At 39.3% G+C, this 18,854-nt stretch overlaps 1 protein-coding gene across 1 annotated transcript in view; it reads left to right on the top strand.

Annotated features, from left to right (window-relative positions):
• Positions 1–18,854, top strand: part of TNRC18 (trinucleotide repeat containing 18) — a 725,141-nt gene that overhangs the window by 429,522 nt on the left and 276,765 nt on the right. Inside the window, exons 14-15 of the mRNA XM_044088920.1 lie at positions 1,366–1,656; positions 5,474–5,554. Coding sequence (XP_043944855.1) covers positions 1,366–1,656; positions 5,474–5,554 — 372 coding nt within the window. The remainder of the gene's footprint in view (positions 1–1,365; positions 1,657–5,473; positions 5,555–18,854) is intronic.

Raw genomic sequence — 18,854 nt, 5'->3', positions numbered from 1 at the left:
GTTTTTTTTATTATTATTATCTGAGATTTAACAGTTGTTATAGGAGATCGTCTTGAGCTCCTGACGGAGCATATGGAAGGCACTCTTGAACTTTGAAAATATGGCTGGTGATGGGAGGTAGGATCGAAATAGCTTAGGCTGCTGCGGCAGTGCACTAATGTTAGACTTAGTGTCTCTAACTGCCTCCCCCCACTTCCAATGTTTCTATAAACTGGCATTAGAAACAGCTGAGCCATCACAAGATCAACCACTTCTTCCCTTGGCCTACCTTGCAATGATTCCTTGCATTCTTTTAGCTTCATTCTTTGGCACAGCAGATGGTTAGTATAATTCTGATAGGGGATTAGTCTTTCTATTTTTGTGCAGTTGTGATTAATGTATTTTAAAATTTTTGTTTACTGCAGTAGAGCACTGATCCACAATCACCTTATTTAATAAATGCTAAACTGTTGCTTATCAGGCATAAAGTAATGGAATTTGTCTCAAGCTTCTGGGTGTTTAATTCCAGGAAACTCAGCAGACAGAAAGTGCTAGTTTTGGATACTCCTAGCCTGTATTCCTTTTAAAGTATAGCTGCCTTTTAACAAAATTGGTGAACACAGTAATGATGACTGGCTTTAGAAGAGTTGCAAGTAAATCTATGCTTGTTGCTGACAAAGGTAAACAAGACAGTGTGTTGCTGTAAAAATTGAGAAGGCTTGCTAAGAGAAATGAGATGTTTGCTAGTTACATCTGTCATAAGAGAAAAACTGTTAAAATTTAATTGACTGTGGACCATATTTACTTAGCAAGGATAACCAGCTACTTTTTAGGGTAAATGAACCATGATTGAACAAGGCAAATGGTGAACCTGGTTCTTTGGTTTGTGTCCTCACATGGCTGTGCATGGTCCCAGAAAATATGATCGCCATTTATACAGAATAAAAGGAGTGTGTGTATATGAACATGTTGCTATCCTAAGACAAGCAAATGTTTTATGCAAAGTGGTTTATTTTGCTCAGATGTCAGGCAAGAAAAAAAAAACAGCGAGTTTACTCTTTTAAGGAACTAGTAAACTGACATTATTTAGTTATGTTGAGCTCCAGTGCCACTTCTGTTAATTTAGATGCACGTGTACCTTCAGAATGTGTTGAGTTGAAAGAAAATAAGAATGTGCAGGTGGGGCAAGATGAATTCTGAAGCATTTGTTCTGGTGTGGAAGTTTAACTAGTGCAGTAATTGTTGATCATGTCTAGACTTCAGTCTAACAGGCATTTATCTAATTTACTTTTGGGTTTTCAAAAAGTAATATGTTGCATTTTAATTGAAAGCTGTAGTAAATGTCTCACAATTTGATAATTTTGTTCAACGCTGTCTTAATTATAGATACCGACTCTGAGGAAGAAGCTACTTTGAAGGATGGATGGCAGTCACAGTTATCATCATGCTTGTCTGGATCCAAGCCACGAACGCCCAGTCTGTATGGTACAGTGTCCATGAAAGGCATCAAATGCTCCAGAGGCAATAGACCAGCAAAGACTGGCATGTCTTCCACAGAGACTCTTAAATCCAGACAAGTGGCAAATAAGGAAAAGCTGAAGCACTTTGCATTGTTGCTGCAAGAGGCAGAGGCGAGATCTTCCTTCAGTGACTCCTCGGAGGACTCATTTGACCAAGGTTACTAATAACAAAAAAAAGGGGGGGGAGGCGGGCAAAAAAAAAAAAAAAAAAAGGAAAAGAAACCTTTGTGTAGCTATAGATACTCATGGCCCTCCGTGAGATGGCCATCTTTGATGGCCCAACAATGGATGGCTGTCTTTCATCTTGGCAGCGTAGTCTGCCTTTTTTGTACCTGTTTTAATGTGATTATTATTATTGGCTCTGTTAGAGCCCTGAGTTTGATTGGCAGTTTTATTTTTTATTTTTTTAATTTTATTTTTATTTTTTTTTTTTTACTTTTGGGGGGGGGGGGGGCTTGGCCTCAGGGGGAGGCATTATTAGAACTGTACATTTGAAAACTGTTGTGTGTGTGTGTGCTATGCTTGATGTTTGTAATGCAATTTGGTACCAAACATTTATTAAACATATTGATTTCATTTTTAACTAAACCAGTGTGCTTTGTCTCTCTTGCTGTGTCTCCTGTTTAGGTGTTAAGCTGCTTCACTTCATTCCCAAATGCTATGCTTAGCTCTATTATTCAAATATCCCTTTTGTAATTGGCATGTCATAATTAAATTGTTTGTTTAACTGTTATTACTTTGAAAACAATCTATTGTACCTTTTAGGAAAACAAGTTCTTTAGACTGTGACACACTGCAGTCAGCATCATTCATGTTCACTTAACAGAGCATGTGCAGAGGACTGTCAGCTCAGTTTCTTGAGTGCAATTGGAAAATGTTTTCCTTGCAGACTAAGACAGAAGACTACTTTAGTACATGAAATGTTTCTTTTGAGGCGGAGGACTGGGCTATATACCTTTACTCAAGACTTATATGTGATAGAAACTGTCGTCCTACAATATGCCTGGTAGTGCTAAAGTTAGTTTGTAAATTACAGCTGGTGGGCATGAAACGAGTGTTTATTTGCTGTATTAAAACTTTTAAAAATGCATTCATGAATTAATTGTAAAAAAGTTAGTCACGCTCTACTTTGGATTCGGTAAACTTTTAAAGCAGCAGTTTCATTCCTGAAGCACCGGTTTGATACTGTGGGAGGGACAAGACTGTAGATTGCAATTTGTTAAAAGTCAAATAAAATGGAGAGGTTGAGCTCTTCATACAAAGATACCTTTAATTTTATGAGATCAGTGTACTTAGTAAGTATAACACTGTTCTCAAAATAAAAACTAACCTACCGATAGTGTTAAATTTTTCTTGAGTATATGCTGAATGCCACCTTTGTTTTGGAAGTTTACAGAATCCAAAGGGATCAACAGAGGTTTTTGCACACTTTGTAAAGTAAGTGTGTGTGTGTGTGTGTGTGTGTTGCAGATGATGATGAGGCAGCTAATTGCCCTTTTGTGACTTATGTTCTAGAGCTGAGAATACATGAGATTTAAATCCCCTCCCCCGAGGCATTGTTTGTGGACTCTGAGGAAGGTGCCCACTGGGGTGGTTTAATTATCTTTAAGTGGCTTATTTTCATTCTCTTTTGTCTATTTAGGAATGTTTAGTTTACTCCAAAAGCAAGCTGTTCTTTTCACAGTCCTGATAAAATTAATAGTACATAAGTGAAATGTGTATATTGCACAAGATTTTCTGTGTTTTGTAAAGAGTCAAAGTTGAAATGAAGCAATGAAAATGAAATCTGGACATCTGCTTTGCTTTCTCATTATGCCCCAACTCTTGCCATCTTTTTTTTTTTCCTTAAACACTTGAAAAGCAAACTAGTATTGCCTTAAAGTGTAGGGCAGGCATAACTGATTTGCTGTGGCAGCATGTGTCATACTGTGATTGTGATAAAAGTACTGTGCTTATTCCTGCTGTATGAACTCGGAAAATGTACAGTTCTGTATCCCATTTGGTAAACAAAAAATTGTTTGCATTCATGACGCAGTTCAGAATAGTAGTCTGCAGTTTTCCTGGACATGAAATGAATTTTCTACTGAAGATGCCTTGATTTGACTTGACTTTCTGATGTTTGCGGTATGTAGTGTTTCATAGCGAAGCACTTTGACAGTTGGTAAAGTTGAATTTAAAAAGTACTAGTGCATGGTTGTTATATATGATAAAGTAACACTATAAAATGAATACTGAATTATCTTGGATTCAGCAATGAAAAATCAGACTTCAAAAGTGATGAATTGATTTTAGAAAAGCAAATGCATATAATCAATGTGGTAAAGATGCATTTTTTCCTTAAGGGATATTTGGGTAATAGGGTTCCTAATGGTTTCCCCTAATACTAAAATAATAAATAACTTAGTGTTTTTTTAGATTGCTCGCTTTCACTTTGCAGCTGCTTGACTTCCCCTTGACCTCCTACCCATGATGCTTTGAATGTCTGTATCGGTCTCTTGCATTTGCTCTCATGCTGCACTAAAGAAGCAAAGTGATTGGCTGGGAGTATGGCAGACACCGCACAGTGTGGGGTCACTTTCCATCCTAGTGAGTCTTGTATTCGGTGACATAGGCAGGATGTATGTGTGTGTCTATAGATATGTATGTATATATATATATATATATATATATATATATATATATATATATATATATATATATATATATATATATATATTTTTTTTTCTTTATTTCTACTTTATCTTTTTCTGTGTGTCTTATCTAGGATTCAAAATACTTTACACAGATATGTGGTGCCTCAGATTAGTCAACAGTGGTACCTCTCATAAAATTTCTTGCATTTTCTGCTTTTGAAGTGCTATTGACTCCAGAGCCATGTATGGAAGTTATCTTCAAAAAATACATGTTGAAAGTTGTACTTGAATAGTGTAATATGTATGAGGTATATAACTAGAAAATGAATTTGACATCTCCTTGTTTTAGTGAGTTTAAAATACCAGGCAAGTGTGCTGCCTTCTTTCTAACACAATCTGTGGGGGGAGGTAACGAAAAGTAAAGTATTGGGAGCATAACAATTGTCCTGGGAACATTTACATTTGTACTGTAGTCCAGTCTTTGCAATTTTTTATTAGATATAAGGAGCAGTACGCAAAAATGACAATTTATCTTTGTAAAATTTATTCGGGAGCAAAAACTATACTTTTTTTTACATTATGTTTAGAACTTCTTTAAAATGCCACTGGTACAAACAAGTAAATGACTCTGCAAAAAAAAAATCTATACAATGATTAGTGTAATAGCAGCCTGCTATGTTGAATATTTTTTTGTTTATAATTGCCAATCTGACTTGCTCTGCTTGAGCATTCTCCTCCTTATCCTTTAATATTTTTTTTTCTACAGCCATTTTAAGATGGCATTGAAGAAAGAACCCTTAAATGAAGCACAGAATCTTAAAAGCTTCTGTGAATACTCATAATCCAAAATGAGAATGCAGACCAACAATATTCCACTTGTAAACGCTATGTTGCTTATATTAACTATCAGCCCAACTTTTAAGAGAATACAAGAGTAATGTTTTACAACAGAATGTACTGTGAATATGGCAGAAAGGCATAATTTGTCATTTTTGTTTAAAAAAAAATGATCATGAATCCTTTAATAACCGACTATAAACACAGTCCTGGAGTCAGTAGCATAATAAAGATACGTGTTTCACAGTTCAACTATGCAGAATTCTAGGCTGTGAAAAATGGTAGTATAAGACTAAAAAGGATCCATATGCTGTCCAAGGTCTGCCTGTACACAGCCTGCTTTGTATGTTGTAGGCTTGCTTTGCTCTGTGAAAAAAATCATTTTGTGATTGTCAAATGGGTCATTGTTTTGCAGAAATCATGTTATGTTGGTGTTGTATTTTTTTCTAAAAATGTATCCATCTTTGCTGCTGCTAACACTAACTTTACCCTTGCTTTAACTAGCAGTGCAAGCGTCTCCCAGAACATTTCTGTATGATGTGTGCAGTACTCTTTGCATGAGGTCTGAGATGGCTGAGGAGAACAGTATGTATAGTATGGATAAGTCTACTTTTGATTTTGTTACTGCATTCTAACTGAAACCATTAACACGTCTTAATTTCCAGCCCCCCTATGATCATTGCCTTGCTCAGAGTGGGAAATGGTTAACTTTCCTTTTATATTCGCAGACCGATAGAACTGCAGAACAGCCCTTCATTAGATAGTCTGGAAAGGCTAACATTGAGATAGTTACTGCAAACTTAAATACTAACCATATTTTAAACTGAAAGATTTTGTTGAGTGAAATTTGTGGACTGAGGATTCTCAAGTTTTTTTATTAAAAAGCTTTGGGAATAACATAAAATAGAAGAAAATATAGCCAATGGCCATGAATGCACTTCATTGTATTTGTCCAGCAGGGCAGACTGCTGTTTTGTGGAACTGATGAAATTCCTCCATTTAGAATTGTCTTAATCTCATAGTAGAGAACATAATATGTAATTAATTCTGTTTGGAGAAACAGGTGGTGCAAAAAAAAAAAAAAGCATGTTTCAAATTATCCACTTTTGGAAATGTAAAGTTTCATCCTTATTTTATTTTTGGTAGGGGCTTTCCAGAAGTGACACCCTTCACAAATTTCAACAACAGTGTTTTTTGGTACAGGTCATCTTTACAGGTTCCATCATTAAGGTTCAGGTTATTTTTTTTTATATGTATAAAATGGCTGAGCGCTGTCAAGAAGTGTGAGGTGCTTTTGACTAGGGTGCCTTTTATTGTTGTGTGCTTTTATGTATGGTGATGGCATGTAAATGGATTGAGAAACTTTGAAGTTTCATGCTTTATCCAAACAGCAAATTTTAAGTTTTAACCAGGTATGACGTGCCATCAAGTCTGTGCAGATGATTATGGCTATGAGCAGTTAGAGATGCATCTTTTAGCCCACGTTTCTCTCTACTTCCCTTTGCCTGCTGTGCGACTCTGAACAAGGCACTTAACCAGACAGTTTTCTGAAGCAGTTATAAGATTGGGCAAGTCTCCTCAATGGTATGCATGCTTATCTGTGACCACTGTAATACCCTCAGATTTTGTTTGTGAATATTGACTAGCTTGAGTATTTAAACTACAGTACAGCAGACTGACTGCATAACTTGTCTGCTGCATTGGGATTTTTTTTAGTCATTGTTTTTCTATTGAAAGTACAGACAAGCAATTGACAAAGCAGTAGTGTTCTGTCAATAGGGAGACTTAATTCAGGTATATTAAATGAGACATCTGGCAGTACATAAAAGGGGTTATTCTGTTAGCAGCAGCTTCTGTCTCCTATTCCTTTATTTATTTTGTACTTAAATCTGCCAACCTTACAGACTAATTAAAAAGCATGCTTGCAATGCCTGTTGCTGTTTAATTGGCTAAGACAGCAGGCAGTCTACAAAGCAATAATTATCTAACAGATAATGCAGATTCCTGTCAGCATGGGGCTGATAGGGGGTCCTAAGCTGAACTAGATTTTACCTTTCCAAGTTTGGGGATGTGATGTGGCACTCTGAGATGAGAGGAGTGACAAGATTTAATGTTTAAGCAAAGGACAAGGCAGAACATTCAGCAGGGACAGTGCTGTGGGTTTGGCACCATGATGCAATTTTTTTGACTATATAACAAGTCCACTGTTTCTGTATAAAGCCTGAGAAAATGCACAATAGATATGGTTCAGTTTATAACTGACTATTACTATGTTAGACTTCCTCAGGTTTTCTACCATAGGGCTGTTAACAGGAGCATAAAATATCTGTTTGCAACTGCTCTGCTCTTGGTATTTACTTGTTCCCAGTCTGTGCTAAATTAACATTTCTCTGTTTGTTGCATTGATGGGCTGAGCACTTAAAAGGCAAGTAAATTAAAACAGTTTGTTTGCTAACATGTCAGTAAGAAAAAACAAAACTGGGAAATCAAAATATAAACCAGGTGGTGTCTAAATATCACTTGCTGATCACTGTATTTATTTGTTTTAAGTGTTTGATTTTGGGCTAGTTCTGTGTGACACTGTAAAATGGTGTTAAAGACTGAAGTACACTAATAGCTTTCCAAAAGTGTATAATTTAGTTTCTGGTTGCATGTCAGTATTGTACTTAATAGTTATACTTTTCATTCAAATTGCAATGTAGCCACAAAGGTATTCTGCCTTATTCCCCACAGCATACTCGTCAGCTATTTGAGCATCTCTGTGTACTGCCTGATTTGAGTAGGATCCTAGCTTAGCAAACCTATGTTCCATTCTTGAAATGAAAGCAGAGTATGCATAGTAGTGTGTGTAAGGATTACATTAGGTCCCAGTGGTTGATGCCTAGGTTTGAATTCTGCCAGAGCCTCTTCAAGTGAAGTATTAATTGCGACATCAGTACTTCAGTCCATTCCAGATGCAAAATTTAGTAAAAGCTACACAACTTTACAGAACTTACAGTGCTGTATCCTACTTTATAATCTACATTCTTTCAGTAACACTTAGATGCTTTGACAGCCTGCTTTTGCTTTGAATATCATTGCAGTAAGTGTAGTTCCAGGTCATATTTTGTGTTTGAAATGCATGTTTGGGATAGGCAACAAATGTTTGCTGAGTGGACTAACTTAAAATGTTTGCTATGTATGTATTTCAGACCATACAGTACTTAAAAGTACTCTGGCAGGGACAACAATATTTTTTTTAATGTCTGGATTACATTTTAATCCTGTCTAGAGCATTTCTAAGGGCTGTTGGGTAAAGCGTTAATAATCCACATGGTGTCCCTTTTAATCTGTCACACTATTGTCATTTTAATTTTTGTTTTACTTTGTTTCAACCCCTGCAAATGTACTAGGAACAAATGTACTAGGATTTAATCAGGATTCCGAAGTCTGTTTTATGGTGTGATTCATTATTCTTTTGTTCTGTACCTTTGCAATTTTAGATGAGATTGTTGTAAACTTGATTATCATCTTTATTTTGGTCTGTGATTGTTTTAACAGTTCTTAGGAATCAGAACATACAACAAACAGTCTTTCCAATGCCTGCTGCTCTTTCTACATGATATTCTTGCCTCAACGTACTGTCTTTGAATAAGACTAGATGTCTGTGTATTCAATGTTTAAAACAGAAAGTCAGGCCTTCTGATTGGTTACTTTTGGATTATACAACTAGCTATGCATACAGCAGTTATTTAAAAAAAAGTTAGATACCACATGCATCAAAATGTTTTTTTTTTTTTTGTATTTGTTCTGTCATGTTATTGTCATGACAGTAGCTTGTTGGTCACCGGGCAGTGATGTCAGAATACATTTTTCTTCAGTTTAGCAAACTTTTTGACATTACTGTCAGTAAGTCCAGTTGTTAAAAGAAAACTGCACCATGAAAATAAAAACAAGTCTTGTTACTCTGTGCCCTACTTGTTGTTGTATCTTTCGGCTTTTCCCGGTTAGGGGTCGCCACAGCGGAACTCCGGTCCGCTAATGATTGGCAGTAGATTTTTACGTACAGAGTTGCCAGCCCTGACGTACAACCTTCAACGAAGGTACGCCCATTCACACACGTCTCCTGTGTGGAGACACTTTAGCTGAGAATCGAACAGGGCGGCATCTTATTGTGAGGCGACAACGTTACCGTAGCACCACCACCGCGGTGCCCTACTAATCCCATCAAAAATCTGTTTATTATTAAATTTATATTTCTTGTACCCCAAAATGATGTCATGGGGACTTGGCATACTGATTTTTTTTTTTTTTTTTTTTTTTTTTTAAGTCTTGTCCCTCATCCCAGAATGTGTTCTAGGTCCCTGTAATATGACGCAGCCTGACTATCATTTGTTGTTTTTCTTCTTGTTTAATGACTGGGATGGTGCTGTGAGTCATTAGCTTCTTAGGAGGCACTATTGGTCTGTGCTTACTAAAAGCTGGTAAAAGCCTCTCACGGCCCATTTAAGTTGTCTTCCATACAAAAGTAAGTTAAAAAAAACTGTAGGGTTTAAGTGTTATAAGCCTTAAAACAATTTCAGACAATTATTGCCTAAACTGGGGAAATGGCATATTCCTCTACACAGAGAGCTGTTGATTTTGCACATCAGTTGACCATCTGCTAGATGTGAAAGTTGTCAACTGTACTCATTCATTGTTGACTTTTGTAGTTTCCCCTTCAAGTAGCTAGTAAGACAGACTTTGTGCTTGTACTTTTGATATGTTTGCTTTTGTATTTACATGAATAAAAGCAACATTTCACTAGCCAGAAATGAGTTTTACCAGTTTATGTAATGTTGCTGTATGACTCCTCCCTGCTGTTTAAAGCACATCCTAACAGGTAAAATGAAACTGTCTCCCAAAGAGGTAGCTGATAAAGCATTTGTAGTCCTTTACTGCCCTCAGCAAGACCGTCTCAAGATATAAAATTGTGGGTGACGACCAACAGGGAAAATCACAATGTCTATATTTTCTAGTCTACTTAATGCAGTCACAGGCAAATTTACTTTCTGAATCATCTTAAGATTTGAATTGGAATGTGTTACTTTCGTAATCTGAATCAGGAAACCCACTGGAAATCGGGGGAAAATATATGCATGTGTATATATGTGTATGTATGCACATACATGTACATAATATATGTACCTACACATGTATTGTAAGGTACCAAAAGCATTTCTTGATTTTTTTATAAGACCTGTATGGTAAGGGAGGCTGGGAAAAGGTTAACTACATTGGGGGTTTAGGTTTTCTGTTAAAGTATTACAGCATGCAGACTACAATTTGCACCATGCGTGTAACATTTGAGTACTTTGAATCTCAAATGAGTCCCCAAGACCCCTGTGATAAGCTATTGTGTCAGATTATTGTATGTAGTAGGATTGTTTCACAGTACCACAGATGATTATTTGTGTGTGTGTGTCTTCTTTGGCATATGTCTTATTTTAAGTTGCTGACTTCTGTATTGTCGCCCCATTTTTGTAGAATGCAGATGGTCAACTGATGTGCAAGATCAACAGCTCTCTGTGTAGAGGAATATGCCATTTTCCCAGTGATTATACATTCTTGGCATTAGTGTTATGTAATTAGGAAAAGGGTAGATTGTGTAAGGGAGAAACGCACTCTTCTCTGCTTATTCTAAGGATTAGCCTCTGAGCAGGTGCAGTAGTTTGTTGATGTTGGCCACATCACTGTTTGATGCAGATCAAGATGTATATGTGCATATATATATATATATATATATATATATATATATATAATGTGTATGTGTCTCAAACTTCACTGTAGATGCTTTCATCTTGCACAAGTTAAGATTCTGTTGCTGTTGGACTATTGGTGTCAACATTTTATTTGCATCTTGTAGGTCTTCACGTGCATTCCCTTCTGCACTAATTATTTCTCTATTGTCTACCAGGCAGTGCAGAATATCCAGGTTAACGCACACGATTGGGAAAATGGGTGTCTGAATGGTTTAAGAAGGCAACCGTTGAAAGTGGGACTTTTAGTGCCATGAAATCATTTCGTCTTACTAGCTCTACCAAGTTTTATTGTAAGGCTTGTTGCTGTGTCCCTGTCCTGTCCACATGCACAGATGATAGCACCACTTCCTTTGTAGATGGAAGAGACGGTCTTGTGACATTTGGTGTAGTCTTTCACTGGTTGGACCTTAAATTTATCACTGCTTCAAAAAACACTTTTTTAAAAGCTACAACCCCTTATATTTTGAGGGTTGTGGTTTTATTGCTTCTCAGCATCTGTTTGCTTTTACTTATAAGGGAGGCTCCTTGTTCCTGTCTGCTAAAACGAGACATTTGGTTAGATGAGATGTGTTTACTACACTCATCACTCTGCAGATGTAGGATTCATATTGACAAGCGTCTTCTTTGCCAAGAGCACACACAATGTTGCATTAGGACTTCAGGCATAGTTCTTTTTTATATTTTAATTCAAATAAGTTAATTTGGTTAGTATTGTCTGTATTGCTAGAAGCTAACTATGAATCTAGATTAGCATCCCTAGCTAAGGATAACCATAAGGCATCCTTTAGATACATCTGAAACCTTAAAGGAAAACACAGATTTGGGCTGAACTGGTAGTGAATGGTACCACATTTACTGAACCAGTGGAAATAGCCAACCTGCTAGCGGACAGGTTCAGTGAAAATGTCTTCCTTCTGTCCCTGCCACATATACCCCAAAACATTCCTACCACCTACTTTCCACCTAAAGAGCAGGTCTTAACCACTCTCTCTCCAAGGCCAAAAACACAGCCTCTATGGGACCTAATAACATCCCAGGCTGCATTCTCAATGGTTGAAAACAGGAGTTAGCAACACCACTGGGTACTCTCTTCAACCACAGCCTAAGCACTGGGTTTGTCCCTGCTGAATGCAAAACCGCTATTGTCATCCTGTTGCACAAGGGGGGTGCATCCATCCACCCTGGGAACTGTAGACCCATTAGCCTCACCAGCCTTATCTGCAAGGTCATGGAGGGAATCATCGTGGACCTTATCAACAAGGACATAGGAGACCTTCAAACACTTGACTTGACCCAGTTTGGTTTTGTTAAAGGGAGAATCCTGCCTGTTGAACCTGGTGGACTTCAAAACAGTCACCAAAGTCCTGAACGAAGGCATATATTTGCAGGTGACCTACCTAGACTTGGCCAAGTCTTTTGACACAATTCCCCACTCAGTCATCATTGAAAAACTCACACAGCTGGGGGTCAGCCCATATACTGTCAGGTGAGTTGCAAACTGGCTCACCGATAGAACACAGGCAGTCAAAGTAGGGGACTCCACCTCCATCAGCAGACCCGTTACCAGTGGTGTTCCACAGGGATTGATGCTGGGCCACTATTTGAATCTGCTTCTCAGAAGTACAGGCAAAAACAAAAGGTGTGTGGCTGACAAAGTTTGCCTATTACTGAAAAGTGGGAGCAGTCATTGGGTCCCCAAATGATGTTAACCTTCTCCAAGAAGGACTTGTGCAAAACAATGATTGGTGCCAAAGTCATGGTCTTAATGCATTTTTTGCATTGAGTTTATCTTCCCCTTTGGCAAAGTCTGCAGATTACCATTTTAATAACACCCCAAGCTCTAAATCAGTAGTGAGAGGTTTGGGCGCACATGTTGGCAGCAACCTTACTTTTGATCACCGTGTGTGTGTGTGTGTGTGTGTGTGTGTGTGTGTGTGTGTGTGTGTGTGTGTGTGTGTGTGTGTGTATATATATATATATATGTCGAAATTCAGTATTTCGAGCCCATAAAGTGGAATCCTGAAAAAAGCGAAAACTCAGAAGCGCGAATCTCAAAACCTCAAATACCAGAGGTTTTGAATTTTGCGCTTCTGAGGTTACGCTGTGGTTACGGATTCAGGTATGTGTGTGTGTGTAAGGGTTTTGGGTAGGGGCTTTGGTGTGTGTTAGTGTGCTTTGTTGCTGTGATGTGTGTGTGCGAGCAGAAAGTAACTTCTGTGGTGGTGTTTGTGTGTATAACAAAAATGTTTTGGGTTTTCAGTGTTTTGAATTTTCACTGTTATGAAATTCAGTGTTATGAAATTCAGTGTTATGAAATTCAGTGTTATGAAATTCAGTGTTATGAAGGGGATCCATTTATGTGTGTGTGTGTGTATATATATATAGATATATATATATATATATATATATATATATATATATATATATATATATATATATATATATATATATGTGTGTGTGTGTAGAAGTTTGTAGTTCTTGATGGTAAAGTGTTTGTGTGGGGGGGTGGTTAGCCTGTGACAGAGCTGATTCTCAAAACTGAAAAGGGTGCTTTGTTTACAGAAAATGAAAGCTGCTTGGTCCTTGATTTAATAACATTCTCATTCTTAAAATGCTTAGGTCACAACAGTCTCACATAAATAATAAATGTGCCTTCAAAAATGTGTTTAATTGTAATGATTGTCTCGTAAAAGCTTAGTTCTGTTACCTAAGTGTCATCATAACCTCTACCATCTTATTTAACACTCTGATCGCATTGACTGGCTTTATTAGCAGAGTGAAATTGCTAAAAAAAGGGGGAAAATCATAAAAAAAAAAAGGCTGTGCTCCAGAGGTTGACTTCTGTGGTGTCAGAAAGTATTCTGATAAGATGTCTTCCCTGTTGATTTCTCAAAAAATAATTAGATAATTAGTATTTTAATTAGAAATGTTCGCTACTACACTCCCATCAAAAGTGAAGGTTTAATGAGTTCTGTTTATGGAAAACCATGTTATGTATGGTAAAAACTCCATGACAAATCCATGCTGGATAGTTTTGAGGCTATTGACATGCAGTAAAGTAATTTATTATTGCAACTGGCCAAAGAATACTCACGTTTTATGTACTTCTAAGCTGGATCATACAAGCAGACTGGAGCTTTTTTAAAAAGAAATCCTTTTCTTGTTTCTCTGAACATGTTTCCACTGCACGTGATTTCTTGGTCTTTTGTGAGTCAGAAAGGTGATGCATTGTAGTAACATATGGGGTTCATTGAAATCATACAGTGCTGCTTCATCATGATCATCGTGCATACAGCTGCAGTCATAACAGATGGGTTCTCCTGCCATCAGGCGGGTCCTCGGTCGGCCGAATTCCAAAGTCTAGGTCTGGCGTCGGTTGTCGTCGCTTTCTTTCCTGACGTCAGTGCGACAGAGGTACATAAGACACAGCCGACACCATTTTCTTCAGTCTTTTTTGCCACGCGGTGCCCGAAGCAGAAGCAGTTTGCAAGTGCCCAGCTCCTGAAATTACGAAAATTTGGAAACCGAAGTCTTCTTTAATGCTAAGTACCCCGTTGGGGAAACTTTTCTTGCCTCAGACCGATGTCAGACAAAGTTAACAATTGTATTTCTTGTGGGAAGCAAATACCGCATAAGGATTTCCATTCCCTCTGTATACCTTGTTTAGGCCCAGACCACGACGTCTCGGGCTGTCGCTTTTGTGCTACTTTCAATAAACGCACTATTAAGCATCGGGCGGAGTTCGCCCAGCACTTTTTTGGTAAAGCTTTTAATTATAAAATGTCGTCGGACACTCCGACAACTGTTTTGTCCAAAAAACGCAAGGACAAAGACCGACACGCGAGGTCCGTGGTCTCCACCGACACCACGCCAAACCGGCTACACATGGTCCAGTTTTCAGCGAGGTGCCTACGCAGCCCCTGACTACCGACAACACTTCTCTGGCGGTGTCTTCTGTAACCGAGACCGCATGTTCCTCGGTCCATACCCTGACTACAGCTACCGAAGCCACTGTGAGTGTTGAGCCTCTTAATGTGGACAGGTCCACTTTCACCCATGGTGTCTTCAGACCTTCTTCTTTCTTTTCCATAAAGGCCTTTACTAAGTCTAAATCAGCCATGCATTCCAAGAGGCCTGTTGCACAGGGCCCATCTCCAGGTCCCATGCCTAAAAAGCAGATGCTCAAAATGGCTGAGGATTTAATTACTCTTATCAGGGGTTCCCAACCCCCTCTGGACAAGAGACCCAGAGTGGAGGAAGATTCTCCCTCTTCTGACCAGGGCTCCATTATTTCAGAACATTCTGATGAAGAGGAACACTCGTACTCCCCTTTTGAAGATTCTGATGCAGAGCAGTCCATTCCTTCTGTATCCCCCCCCCCAGAGGATTTTTCTTTCGGAGAAACCTTGCATACCTTGAGGGAACACTTCCATTGGGAAGGCCAAGATTTTTCAGATTCCAAGAAAAGGCTTAGGGAATTTCTTTTGCTACCTCAGCACAGACCTCTGGCGATACCTCCTGTCTTGGACATACTTGATGTTTACTCGGAGGCTTGCCTTAATCCGGATTCCCTGCCTCCTGCCCCAGTCAAGCCTGATAGGTACTACAGAGTTCCTAACTCTCACCAATTTCTTTACAAAAGCCATAATGCTGATCCTGAAATCATTTCTCAAGGCCCCAAGGGAGTGAAGGCCTCTACTGCTAAGAATCCATTACCTTCCGAGAGAGAGAGTCTAGATCCTTAGAAAGGTGGGGAAAAAAGGTATATACCTCAGCCACCCTAGCCATGAGGGCCTTAAATTGTCAGTTCCATATGCTTAAATATCAGCAGTTTCTGTTATCACAATTAAGGAATAAAATGTCACAACCTGAACAACCAGATTTGAAGGAGTTGCAGGATATGATGCATAGTGCAGAACAAGTGGGTAAACACACCTTACAATGTGGCTATGATGCTCTAGAGGCCTCAAGTAGAGCTGCTGTTACAGGATCAGTCATTCGTAGACATGCCTGGCTTAGGGAACAAACCTTACCTGATCATGTTAAAGCTAAACTACTAGATGCTCCTTTACAAAAGGATGTATTATTTGGTACTGATGCTGAGGAGATACTACGGAAAATGGAAGAAAAAGCTAAATCTATGCAAACTGTCAAAGCTTTTCTACAGGTACAACCTCCACGTTTTAGCAGAAATTAGCCTTCAAAAAACTGGTCCTTTCCAGCCACGGACAAGCCCCAAAGAGGTAGATACAGGCGCACAAGGGGCAGATGACAATCTCAAGGATCATATAGAGGCAGACAATGGCAATCTCCAGCACCAAGAGGTGGCGAAGACAGTGCACAACAATACAGGAAACAAACCCAATGACTTTCCCCTTTGCATGCCAAGCAAGGCTCAGGTGGCAGCACCCTTGGGAGGAAAGCTGGCATTATTTTCAAAAAATTGGCATATTGTCACAAAAGACAAATGGATCCTGGACATTATAAACAGAGGCTACAGATTTCATTTTCACACACTTCCAAAAATGAGAGGCATGCCGAACCTGCCACACAATCAAAGGGCAGAGGCTCAAATACAAATTTCAAAGCTCATGGACATGAAAGCTATTCAAGAGGTACCTACTCACGAACAAGGTCAAGGTTTTTATTCCAGACTATTCCTGGTACCAAGGAAGGGAACCGATTGGAGACCCATTTTGGACTTATCCATCCTAAACACATTTCTACTGCACCAAAATTCAAGATGCTCACCTTACAGCAGCTTCTTCCCATGCTGGGCAAGGAGTCTTGGCTGGTAACATTGGACCTCAAGGAGGCATACCTGCATGTCCCAATCAGACAAAGCTGCAGAAGATACCTCAGATTTCTTGCAGGTTCAATCCACTATCAATTCTCTGCATTGCCCTTTGGCTTATCTACTGTGCCCAGAGTATTCACGAAATGCCTGGCATCAGTAATTGCCTACTGCAGACTTCAAGGGATACAAATTTACCCTTATTTGGATGATTGCCTGATCCAAGCAGACAGCAAACACATACTTCTGGAACATCTGGCTCATGTAACACGGTTATTGAATTCTCTGGGATACACAGTCAACAAAGAGAAATCCAGGCTAACACCATCTCAGAAAATAATTTTCCTGGGTGCCAACTTGGACACAAACACCCAGATGGCCTATCTTACACCAGAAAAACAGGGGCAACTAACTCAGTACTTCAAGATGCTAGCAAATTGTACCAGGCTAACTGCAAGGAAAATCCTGCAGGCTCTGGGCTTCATGGCATCTTGCATTCTTTTAATCCCATGTGCAAAGTTGCATATGAGGAAACTTCAATGGTACCTAAAAACCTATGGTCTCAACACAGCCACAGTTTGGAAACAATAATACCACTAATTCGATGTTTGCAAAAGGAATTTCTATGGTGGGCCCAAGCATGCCAAACAAACACAGGTCTACCATTCTGCAAGCCTCAAGCAAATCAAGTCATCACAACAGACGCCTCAGACTACACCTGGGGGGTACACATGACAGACAGGTGCATTCAGGGCAAATGGTCCCAAAACGAAAAGCACCTTCACATCAATCAAAAGGAAATGCTAGCAGTGATAAGTGCAATTACAGCTTTCAAGGACCTCCTGCATCCAGGGCAATTATTGATAAGAACAAACAACACCACAGTAATGTGGTACATAAACAAACAAGGAGGAACACATACATACCCCCAGTGCAGGCTGGCCATGTCACTTTGGAACATGGCTCTGGAATGGCAAATCGAACTTCAAGCACAGTACCTGCCAGGTTTGGAAAACACGCTGGCAGACAATCTAAGCAGAAATATGACAGACCCGCAGGAATGGAAGTTGCATCCTCAAGTGTTTACAAAGATAATCCAAGTGTGGGGAAGGCCAGACATAGATCTCTTTGCCTCCCACAGGAATCATCAATTGACAAAATTCTGCTCAAGGACATTTCATCCAAAGGCCTGGAGAGTGGACGCCCTTTCTTTCAGTTGGGCAGCACGGACATTTTACGCCTTCCCACCTTTGCCTCTACTGCCCAAGGTGCTCTTGAAAGCAAGAGCAGGCAGACCGAAGATGATACTGATTGATCCAGACTGGCCAAGACAACACTGGTACCCACTCCTGAGGAGCCTAACACATTCTCCTCCCTGGACCCTACCTCTAATGCCTCTTCTCCTGACTCAGCACAGCTACAAAACTCTTCACAGTTAGCTGAAAACACTCAATCTGGCTGCATGGAAAATTCCTTAACACCACAACAGACCCTACTCTCCAAGGAGGTGCAGGATGTCATTTTGGAGGCCAGAAGGCCATCTACTAGAAAAGCTTACTCCGCAAAATGGAAACTGTTTTGTGCTTGGAATGAGAAAAAGGGCCAGGATCCTAGAAAACTGAATTTGCATTGCCTCGGATATTACAGTATCTAGCTGAGCTGTTGAACAGTGGACTTTCTTTTTCCTCCATCAAAATCCATGCCTCAGCCATTTCTGCAGAATACAACACTGATCCACCCTTATTCTCTCACCCACTCTTAAGGCAGTTCCTCAGAGGGGCTAAGAATATAAGACCTCCAAGGAAACAACCAATACCAGCCTGGGATCTTAATTGCATTCTAGAAAAATTAACATTGCCTCCCTTTGAACCAGCTGCCTCAACAGATTTGCAATATTTGTCCTGGAAAACAGCTTTCCTTCTGGCCATTACCTCAGCTCGTAGGGTCTCGGAACTACAAGCCCTCATGGCTGTGCAGCCCTTTCTCATCTTCCTTCAGGACAGGGTTTCCCTACGAACCAACCCGTCATTTATGCCTAAGGTAGTATCCAGGGTAGCTTTAAATCAGGCCATACACTTACCTACCTTTTACCCCAATCCTCAAAACAAAGGGGAAAGGCTGCTACATTCCTTAGACATCCATAGACAGCTACGTTACTATTTGGACAGAATAAAGCCTTTCAGGAAATCAGAACAACTCTTTGTGTCCTATGCTGTAGGAGCTCAAGGGAAGCCAATTTCCAAACAGACAATTTCAAAATGGATAGGCCACTGCATATGGTTTTGTTACTCCTTTCATGGTAAATCTGTAC

Source organism: Protopterus annectens, chromosome 12.part0 (assembly GCF_019279795.1).
Source record: "Protopterus annectens isolate FY-2018-M chromosome 12.part0, PAN1.0, whole genome shotgun sequence".
NCBI lineage: Eukaryota > Metazoa > Chordata > Ceratodontiformes > Protopteridae > Protopterus > Protopterus annectens.
Note: the sequence above shows the minus strand (reverse complement) of the source record. Positions and strands in the feature narration are given on the sequence as shown.